Here is an 11,702-nt window from a genome sequence, read left to right as displayed (position 1 = left end):
TAGGGCCACGATAAATTCTATTGTATAATAAGACTGCGAAAATGTCTATTCCTTGTCATATCTATGCTTAAGTGGTTATGAACTATGTTTGCCATCGAATGACAGGACCGTATTCACCTATATTGTCATATTCGATGTATGAGGAAATTGCTATTAGCATACTTAAATCGCATCAGATTTTCGAGCATCAAACCGAGAGAGATGGAGATGGAGAGTACACACCCAGTCATCCTCTTAATTTTATTATTTAACAAGTCAAAAATTTTCGATTTTAATATATAAACTTCTACATAATGACTTAAGATATCTGATGGGTGAATCGGTCTGATTCCGAAACGTCATGTATAGAATTACCAAATAAATAGTCTGGAAGAAGTCGATAAAACAAGGTTCTTTCTTCCCAATACTAAGAATTTAATTAAATTAATGTCAAAGAAAACATTCCACCACATAATGAGAAAAATATTTTTCGCAACAAAAAAAACCACAGAAAAAAATCTTAATCAATATGTACAAGAATTATTGAAAGTGGGTGAATAGTTGAAAGATCACTCTATTTCACCGCCTTGCAAAGCCTGTCGTTTTAAATGTAGCGATAATATTTATTTCGAAACTCGCGAAAAATTAAATACTGCATTGTTGAAATTGTATTAGTGGAATAGAAGACCTTTTTGTAACCAGTCACGGAAAAAACGAAGAAATAAAAAGACTTAAAACCAATAATGTTAAAATGCTATGAGTGATATCATTCCTTTTACTTTGCAACCCAAACCAGACAATCGAAGAAAGAGAACAGATTTATCGGCTGCGATTCGGCATGATAGGATTCTAAAGCACATAGAGTCTTACAATCTATCTATTTCCCACTATCATCGTGCTTGTGTGTCAAACAGACGGTATCTGCCGAACACTTTATCCGAGAAAAATATGTATGCCAGTTTTATGGAAAAATTCCTCGGAATCATCTGGCTTTGAAATTTATGGCCGAATTTTCGAGAAAATATATGTTTCTTTTACGAAACTCGGGCATCAAGAATGCGAAGATTGTGAGAAAATTTACATATATGGTCACATAAAAGAAAATATAAATTCAGAGTGCAATATATGCAACTACTGGTCTGAGTACATTAAAACAGCTTCGAAAGCTCGTGAAAAGTATGAAAATCATGATGCAAAAGCTAGCAAATTATCGGATACTGCATATCATTCTAAAAACTTACAAAAAGTCAGAACGTTGCCTTAAATAGAACAGCTTCAAGTACGTATGTTCACCGAGCGAAGCATAGGTTTTAACAAAAGTGTTGTTCCACTTGGACCCACTTAGATCAAAGAAAGACATTTTTTGCCATTTGGCATGACGGGATTTCCGGGAGAAAAATGGAAAAAAATTAAAAGTGCTTTTCATGCCTTTTTTCTTTCCATGCGCGATATGAAACGTATCTTTATTTGGTCATACATTCATGTGAGCCTATTTATTTTTCAATCAGCTTGAAATGTCAATGAAAAAGGTGGACAAAATATATGATTTTGCAGATTTTTAAAATGCGGTACACTACGCAAACTGCGAAAAGGCTTTCGTAAAATCCCTAACTCCATCTGATTTCTGTATGTGGGATGATCATTTCTCTGCTGAAAAATTAGAGTAGGAATGTCGACCCTATCTCCAATTAGGGTACAATTCAACTTACGAGGATACAGACGATTTACCTGAATTTAAGTTTTTCAAAGTTCCGCATTGTCAAGATCGGTATTCCTTCGCCCCAAGTTCAAAACAGTTTTCGTGGTATTCCATTGCATAAAAAAGAAAGCATTATAAAAAAACTAACTCCACTTATGAAACCGAATAGATGACATTTCTGGTACAATTTAGAAGTATTAGATGTCAATGATTTGATTACTCATTACGATAATGAGAATTAAAAAGTTTTGATTGATAAATTTATTAATATTAATTTCAAGGGTAATTTATTAGAAACTACTATTAATTCGTGTAGACCGCTCATATAAAATTACTTTTGAACCTTTTTTTATAGTTCTTAGCTAATATACAGGTAATCTTCTCATTTCCGAAAAAATTAAATTGGTAATTTGTTATAAAAAATGCAGATACTACAAAAAATGTGAACCGAAATTACACAAAAACGCGCGATCTGTAGAAACTGCTTTCTGGCAAGCACCGGGCCTCGGAAAGCAGCATTAATGTTTGCGAAAAAGCAGTATCTGTGCAAAATTTGGATTTACGGGTGGCTCGTCTTATTGCTTAATTTTAGAAAATATTTATTTAATTAAGCTTTCTTTATTTTCGCAATTTTTATAATTATTTGTGTTCATTTTGCAATTTTTAATAATTTTAGTTGTAGATATTGCGTTAATTGAGGTCCCATAATTTCAAGAAAGCAGTATCTTTGGACCGCTTTCTTGTGGAACATTACGTCCTCTGAGACCCGGTTGGTGTAAGGCAAAAACGCAGTCTCTAAAAGATACTGCTTTCTTGTGTAATTTTGGGTGCCGTATTTGAGCCTCCATGTTACAATTCTTGCAGTTACAGAAAATTATCTTCAATTTTATCAACAATTTTTAAAAACAATTTTTATGAACGTATGTATTTTTTACGATTCCAACGATATGAAAAACTCATTTTCGATTTTTTGTAGATACTGCTTTCCTAAATATCACGGCAGTATAGGTATGCCTAAGTTTTAAATTCCTAAGTTTACTAAATATTAAGTAGCCGCAAGCACACAAGGCTTACACTAACAATAAGCGAGATTTTTATTAAATTATTGCAACCTTAAACAAACGGTTTATTTGCGATAACTTGTACATTTTTTATCCCCTTACACTAAATTGAAATTATTTGAAAAGTATGACTTTTGAATATTTATTTGGATTAGAGTAATACATAAAAATTTTTAGATGCCTCAAAATTTAAGCAAAATTATTTTCAGAATAGTTTAGATATTTTGTAGCCATTTTCTGAAACATTATAATATACATTCTGTATTCTGTGTTTGCTTTAAAAATCTCTACAGAATTTGCAATCGTAGTAACATCTTTTTTATCGAAATAGAAATATTAAAGAATGTCGTAAGTTGAATTTTCAATAATTCAAAACATTTGTGGAACAATTTTTTATTTAATATGTAAAAAAAACTTAAATTGAAAAGCTCACACTCAAAAAGATTTTCGTACACCTGTTGGCCCTACCAATCAAAAACGATTCCCACGTGCCCCAGCTCACCCTAGAGCATTTTTAAGTAGTCATAACAAAGAAGTTAATGCTTTGAGAGAGAATTTGGTTGAAAGATGATTTGTCATAAAAAATAGTGTAATTTTTCCACTTTTTTAATTGTTTATACTATTAGGTTACTTACATCAATTTCTGTAAATGTAATTAGGCCAATTAACTTCATAAAAAATTTAATTCACTCGGTGGGTAATTGGTTTTTCTACCTAATTTGTTTTTTCATTTGATTTTTTGATGTTTCATTTGATGATTTTTTCATTTGAAGACAAAACATGAAGTTTAATTTTAAAACTTAAGACTTTAAAAGTTTTCAAAAGTTTTAAAAAATTATCCGTGAGGGAGAAAGACTACAAAAATGCAGGACTTTTGAATTAGTTTTTGAAATAGGCCCCAATGTAAATTCTGCAGCAATGTTTTCTCCCAAAAAGAAATATTTTCAATTTTCATTATGTCTTTAAAGTAAGTTAAAACAGATTATCTGGAAAAATATTTCTTAAAATTATAATGTAATGATTTACTTGTGCATAATTTTGGTGCAGAAGCATGTTTAGAAGATTAAAAAAAAAATTAAAAAATAATGTAAAATTTGAAATGATATTAAGTAATTTAAACAAAATGTCTACGTGTGCCGAAAAAAATGAACTATTCGTACCAAAATTTTGGTTCAAATAGCCCACAGCCTAAATTAAAACCAAATGTAGATTTTGGCATATTCCGAACAAAATATTTAGAATGCTTTTAAGAATTTTAACAGGCTTCAAGAAAATAATAACATTTTTAAGATTTCTACGAAAACTGAATATGATTTTCACTTTAAAAAATAATTTGCAATTCGAATAGTTTTATAAGATATTTAGAAGTTGTGAAAAACGTTTACTAATATTTTTAAATTTAATCTTTGTTGAAAGAACATGTATATGTTTTAAGTGCTTGGAATAAAATTTCGATGCATTTCAAGGATTTTAGAACTTTTAAAAATACGAATAATTTAATTTTTAATTTTTAAAGGGAATTTTTAAGCTTTTACAAATTTATAGTTGAAACTGGTATTTATAAAAAAATTTAAATTATGAATTGGAACAGGGAGTTTTACACAAAAACTCTAATTATTACAATAAGTTGTAAAGGAGAATTTTTTAAAAGAATTAAAGTTTTAGATTTCAACACAGGATTTTTCGAAAAGTATTAAAACTCCAGACTTAAACAGGGAATTAAAATTATTTAAGACGTATAATTTTAAACATTTTGAATGTTATTAAATGATTCTTTAATTTAGAGCATTGCAAATTATCATTTAAATTGATGTTTTTCGAACTGAATCTGAATCTTAGAACTATACAGTTTGTAAAAGTTTAAGATTTTGAATTTCGCAGTTTAACTATATTAATTAAAAATTATTTGGTTAAAAAGCGTAAGTAGTTTCCATTTTAATTGAGCATTTTAATAGAAAATGGTTGAATGAAACAATGTTTAAACTTCAATTTTCAAAATTTGGAATTTACGAGTTTAACTTTGAGTTCTTAAATTTTCTGTCCAGTTATTTAGAACTGCGAGTGGAACAATTTTCATATTCAGCGTACGACTTTAAAAAGTCAAAGCAGTACATAAGTTGTTAAGTTAAGATTAGAGTAATTATGCTCGCATAAAATCAAGTGCATGACTACTCGGATTTGTTTAATTTTTTGAGGGTAGCCCTTTTTACGAGGAGGCTAGAATAACACATGAAATCAGGGGAGCGTCTTCGCGGTTCGTCTCATTTGAAAGTGGGGGCGCCACTCGCATTTGAGAACCGGCAGTGGGACTCCGATACCATGTCGAAAGTTGAAAAACGAACAAGCCTCTTTTTCTAACGTGTGTGCGTGGAAAGAGAGGAGTGAGACAGTTACCATTTCGGTTCCATGCAGCATGGTGAACGACAGTTGAGATTCGAGTTTCGCGTCTCGGCGTCGGACATATGCTACTCGCCGATGTTTCCAAGGATGTGCTGACGTCGGTCAACACGCAAGTTTGCTACGGCCGCTTGATCATGTATTTTCTAGCATTCTTGTACAAGAGCAAATCTCATCCAGTGCGCATGTGTCAGATACCCTTCTAGCAGACCAAATGAACGGAAAGGATAGCCTAAATAGTACCCTCATGTTGTTCACATAGTATCCCTTCCGTATGGGTACGTTCAAGACGTGCACATGTGTTCACACGGGTGCACCTAAAGCCGTTCAGCGACGTTGGGGGAACAGTCGGTTCACTCGGATGAATCGTTCATGACTCACCAGGGGAAAGAGTAGGGGTCACCCCTGCAGTGAATGTTTCGCCCGCTGAAATTAGATTGTTGGATACTCGATCCCAACGGACGAAAGATGTTGTTTTCGAACCGATTTTACGTAGCGCTTAACCAGGAAAGTAAGTGGGACATAAGTTGAATTATAATTTTAGGTTAGGATAGACTGATATCATTTTTTAAAATAAAAGTACTTTTTTCATTAAAAAGTAAGTTTTGTTGACATTTTTCATGTATGTGAGTAAAATGCACATATTATTTTCAATCATTTTCTAAACTAAGTTTGCAAACATCTGATTATATGGACGATAAATTTCTTCTATAGACTAAATTACGTTATCTGGTTACAAATAACTTAACCTAAAGTATTTAAGTGATTTAGCTGTAATTAAAAATTTTTCTTAAAATTTTTTTAATTAAATTGCTCTTCCATTTCAACATAAATAACAAACTCACAGAACCTTAAATTGACGCCTTTGCACTTCACATTTGGCGCCAAACTTTCCTCGTCTCATTCAGACCACTCGGTCTCGTTTAGCGTAACAACAGCATCTGCTGAACTTTTCTTAAATCCGCTCCTTTTTCTGGTTCACACAGCAGTTCACACGGATTGTTGTCTTGAACGTACCCTATTATGCAACGAAAAGAAAAACGGCATGATCAACTTTTAAATTGGTGAAATTTGGATTTTGCGTTTAAATTGCCATTAGAAGGTCACGGAGTAATCGGAGTAATAGTGACCTTCTAAAGAGAATGTTAACGTAGAAACTGAAATTCACCAATTTAAAAGTTGATCTCACTATTTTTTGTTGAGTTTTTGATGCTTACTATGTTCGATACTATGTGGATACTATCCCTGGTGGAAAGAAGGAACCGAAAGAAACTCTACAAAGCACCCTTGAAGACCCTACTGAGTCCCCCTTCGGTTCCTTTAAAAAAAAAAACTAAAAAAATACTAGTAAGATGAACTTTTAAATTGTTGAAATTTGGATTCTACGTTAAAATTTTCATTAGAAACTCGCGACGTAATCGCATTAATTTTTTTGCAGCGTTAGTTTCAAAATAAAATTCAAAATTGGCAAATAAATGTAAATAAATATATGAAGTAACTGATATGTCTAATTTTACACAAATTCAATACTTTCTCCGATAAGAATAATATGAAAAATTAGAATTTAAACAAATCCTTCAACTTTAGTCCTGACATCCAGTCTCGTAAAATTAAGGACACTGCTTGACTACTCTCACTTGTACCGCAGTGTTGTTATCTTAGGTTTCCTCTGCGTGGCGCTAGCATCCAGAAAACATTTTCAAAGTTGCCGACGGAACGCTTATTAACTTCTACTAAAAGGAGATTCACTTGAAGTACAGTCGGCCCATGTAAATGACAGGTATTTTATTTTTCAAAGGTAATCATCTTTTAATTAAAGCAAGTGCTCAAAATGATGGCCTTCGACTTCAATGCACTTATTAAACGCAATTCAAATGAATTTACACATCGGAGACGTGTGTCTTCTTGAATTTCAGCACATGCACTTTTAATTCGGTTAATCATATTTTCACGTGTTGTTGGTTTTTGTTTGTATACTTTCTCTTTCAGAAAGCCCCACAAAAAAAACTGGTAAAGTAAGATCTTGAGGTCTTGCAGTCCAATTTATTGGACCGTCCCTACCAATCCAGCGACCATTGAAATCACGCTCAAGAATTTCTCGTGCTACCGTTGAATAGTGTGCCGGACAACCATCATGTTGAAACCACGTGTTGTGCCTTATTTCGAAGCTCAAGTCTTCAAGAAATATTGGCAGTTCATTTTCCAAACTGTCTTGATATTTTGGACCATTTAAGCTGCCTTCGATAATCTGGAACCGATTAGTTTGTTGCGGATTTTCAATACTCCAGTAGTGCGTTTTGTGTCGATTAACTATTCCATGGTTCATAAACGACGACTCGTCAGAGAATAATACATAACGAAAAAAGTTGGAATTTTTTTGTATTTGTTCACGTGCCCACTGACAAAAAGCTACCCGATTTTGAAAACCAACGCCATGAAGTTTTTGATGTAAAGAGACATGACACGAAGCCTGTAGTGAAGGGACCTTTTATAGTACTTTTTATAGGAAAAAATATCAATAAAATTGTGCTTTGAGAGGTGATAGAAAGGAAAGTAAATACTATAATTTTCCTTAAAACTTTAATCCGGTGGATAGTGCACAGACTGATTGAACAACAGAAAACTGTTTCAAAAAGTCTTGAAAAATGTATTTACTTTCTGCGATCTCAATGCTGATGCTCTTGGTAAAGAATTAATCAAATATTTCTATATAAAAATTTTACAAAGGTATGGTATTCCGACGATTGATTGATTTTATCGACAGAAAACTGAGAAAGTGTAAAAAAATAATTTATCATCCCTGTAGAGAAGAAATACATTAGATCTTAAAAAGTATATTTTCGACCATTGATGAAAAAGAACTTGGTGAAAAAATCTACTAGGCATTTACCGCACTTTAGCGCATTGCATTCAAATAAACCAAGCAAGGTTCGAGACATGCTTGATGCAACAACTGAATGAAACAGTAAATCATGCAGTGATATCCTTTTAACAAGGACTAATTAATTATCGTAACAGTAGATTGTCTTTATAATTTTCGAAAACTATTAATCTGCATTTATTATGGTTATATGTGACATTTTGAATCGTATAAAAATCATAGGGGAAGACAATTAAAATGTCTGAAAATGGGAAATCTCGAGGCTAATTTTTGTATGGAAATTCTCATTTCCAGTCAAACAAGCTGATGAAATCTAATTTTTAAAATTTTTCGATGGCACACAGGGGTCGAAAAGACCTCATTTAAACGTCCTTTTTCATATTTAAAATAAATTATAAACCAAATAATTCATATCATTCTTTAAAGTTAATATACAGAATTGTGTAAAAAATTCAGCTACTCAAAATGATACATTAGCACTTTGTGGAAAGCCTTTTTCGCTTGGGGTGAAAAAAAAACCAGTGTGTCAGCAATGTTACGCATCGGAAAGTGTGCCATCCAAGGTTTAAATTGAAAATCTTGTTTTCTATGATTTTTTGTAATAAAATATATTATTGGTTGATTTAATTTCTGAAATTTCGTAGATAAGAGAAGCCTATCAGGTTTTAAACATAAATGATTACAACATTTACGAGGCACTTCGCTACACCATGAATAATATTAATAAATTATATGGAAAATGAGATAAACTTATTTTTTTAACTTTATGATAGCTTTTTATGGTTTTATTACAGATCAAGATTTTTTTTAATAGTGGAGTCTGATATACAATAAGGCAAGTAAGAATGCAAGAAAAAAACAGTTTCTCGATCGGATGCTGCAACAAGTAGGGTATGATAGACGATCTTACTAGGTATTACCAACGGTTTAATACTTTTTTTACTATCCTAATTTCCGAGAAGGTGCTTTTGAGTCAAACTTGCGTATAATTGAGTAAATGTTGGAGCCAGAAGTTGTTCGGAATCTTACCAATATTATACCAGTCCCGTAGAATGAAAGAAGAAATTTTGCCGAATTTTTGGAATCTGTATACTCATTTTTTCTATTGGGCCGCTAAAAGTGTCCCAATACGTAGCGGAAAAATGAAAAGTACAAGTTTTGTTGTATCTTTCAAAATGTTCTTTTTTGTGCCCCCCCCCCCACACATTCTTTCTACTACATCCCTTTACTCGCTTTTATGTCCTCTGTCCTTTGCCCACCAACTCACTGAAATTAATTTTAAATTCAACGAATAGGCTCAAATTCTTTGTAGGTAATGAAACAACAAAAGTATCAGAGCCAAAAATCTCGGTAAAGGTATTCTTAGCCGATTTCGTAAACAATAATAGAGCGTAATCTTGCTTTCGGCAAGATAGATGCTTAGCTAACAGGACTCTTCGTGCGAAAGAGGCACCGCAGCTGAGCACAAAGAAGAGGCACCGCATAGCGCGCCTCTCAAACAATAGCCACGGCTCCCCATATAGGGCAGCATCTGCAGGTTCTACGTCTATAGCAACTCATCATGCTTTCTCGTAAGCAACATGAAAACGATTTCTAGAGAAAAAAACCTAGCAGGAAGTTAAAATGTCAGAAGGCCCTCGATACACAGGGTCTCACTTCCGCGCAAATGGCTAACAATGCCCTGGTAAGAGTTGTCGTGGCGTCGGGTTATCCTATAGTCTGTCGAGCTTTTGAAAATCTTGACAGGTTGGGGGAGAAAATTTCTAAAGTGATTGAAAGTTATTCCGCAATGGGCGCGCCCCCAGATTCAAAGACATCTTCCTCCGGTAGGGGTCTGTCGTAGTTAAGGCTGCAGACATCTAATTAAAGGAATAAATAGTAGAGAGAACTTCAACGTTTAGGCTCAAAGAGAGACTAAACCTTGAAGTCAATTGAGCGAAATATCTGCAGAGGTGCCGCAGAGCGCATCTACTCAAGGGGCGAGGCTAGATTCTAGTATTTTTTCTTCTCGAATTTTTAATTGGAGCCTTTACAGCTCTGGAGTACCGAGCCTATATAGCGGCCGTTAGAGTTACCTTCCGGGTGATAAAACTTAGATCTTGTCTGTATTGAATACCACTTAATTCAATTTATCTATGCACTAAACCTTTCATTAAACCAATTTTGTGACAAAATAAATTATGCGAACCGTAGTTCAAGTATCAACCAGACCAAGAAGGTTTTTTGTACTAATTTCTTGATAAATAAAAATTGGGGTTTTTATAATTTGTGAATCAAGATAGTTAATAATATTAATTATCTCGCATTTATGGGTGAAATTTATGCAATCTTCAATGCTAATAAATGCATTTAAGAAAATTCCAATCTTGTTGGTAGAAACAATAGCTAAAATGACATCGAAATAAAATTTGTAAAAATACGTTTGAAATATAATAATTGTGAAGTTTTTTTTCAATATCTTGTAAAACCAAATGAGAATCAGCTGCAAACAAAGGTGAACTCATAGAGAAACCCCAAATTTGTTTATACTACGAGGGCTGTTTGATAAGTCAGTGACTTTTTGAATAAGAGATTTTTTTGGCAAAAAGCGTTTTATTTCTCAACATAATCTCCTTTTGAGCGTTTGTTTCGGTGATGACCTCTTCATTCGACTCAAATCTCTTACCGCTCAGCCATTCCTCCAGGTTTGGAAACAGGAAACAGTCGCAGGGGGCTAAATCTGCAGAATATGCTGAATGAGGTAGCAGTTCGTAGCCCAATTTATGGAATTTTGCCATCGCAATTACACACGTGTGCACCTGTGCATTGTCCTGATGGAACAGCACTTTTTTCTTCGACAAATGCGGTCGTTTTTTCTTCAAATCAGTATCGAATCTGTCCAAAAGCTCTGAATAATATTGACCATTGACCTGGCCATGACTTTGTTGGCCTACAGACCTACGTTGGCCTTCTTTGGTGCACGTTCACACGAATAATCCCACTGCTTCGATTGTTCCTTCGTCTCTAAAGTGTTGTGATAGATCCACGTTTCGTCCACGGTTACAAAACGGTGCAAAAACTCGTTCGGTTTGCGGTTGAACATCGTCAAACACTCCTTTGAAGTGGTCACACGGTTGCGCTTATGGTCGATTATAAACAATCGTGGCACCCATCTAGCGGATAATTTTTTTATGTCCAAATATTCATGTGAAATGTGATGTACCTGCTCAGTTGAGATGCCTAGAGCCTCAGCCACCTCACGCACTTTCACTCTCCTATCGTCCAATATCATTCTATGGATTTTATCGACGATTACTGGCGTGATGACCTCTTTTGGGCAACCTGAACGTTCGGCGTCACTTGTGCTGGTACGACCACAACGGAACTCAGTAAACCACTTCTTAACCATCGTTTCAGTAATGGTGTTTTTACGTAAAAAATAATGCTTCATCAGGACGCGAAATTCACTTTTTTCCATTTTCGTTAAAATTCACGAGGTTACGTACTTTTAATGGCTATCAAACACAAACTAAATGATCCAGCTTGCTCAAGATTTAATAAGAGCCTATTCATAGATGGCGTTGACGAAATAAAATGTTTATATGTCGAAAAAAAATCTTTTGTTGAAAAAGTCACTGACTTATCAAACAGCCCTCGTAGTTATTGATTAAGAAGAAAACAATTACATTGAAAATCATTCTAATAA

The 11,702-nt window shown here is 33.7% G+C and overlaps 1 protein-coding gene across 1 annotated transcript; it reads right to left on the bottom strand.

Moving 5' to 3' along the window:
• Nucleotides 1-10,946: 10,946 nt before the first annotated feature.
• On the bottom strand, nucleotides 10,947-11,405 carry LOC117180682. Its single transcript, XM_033373172.1, has one exon. The coding sequence runs from the start codon at nucleotides 11,403-11,405 to the stop codon at nucleotides 10,947-10,949; it is 459 nt and encodes a 152-aa protein (XP_033229063.1).
• Nucleotides 11,406-11,702: the final 297 nt, after the last annotated feature.

Source organism: Belonocnema kinseyi, chromosome 9, assembly GCF_010883055.1.
Source record: "Belonocnema kinseyi isolate 2016_QV_RU_SX_M_011 chromosome 9, B_treatae_v1, whole genome shotgun sequence".
Taxonomy (NCBI): domain Eukaryota; kingdom Metazoa; phylum Arthropoda; class Insecta; order Hymenoptera; family Cynipidae; genus Belonocnema; species Belonocnema kinseyi.
This window is presented reverse-complemented; position numbering and strand designations above follow the sequence as displayed.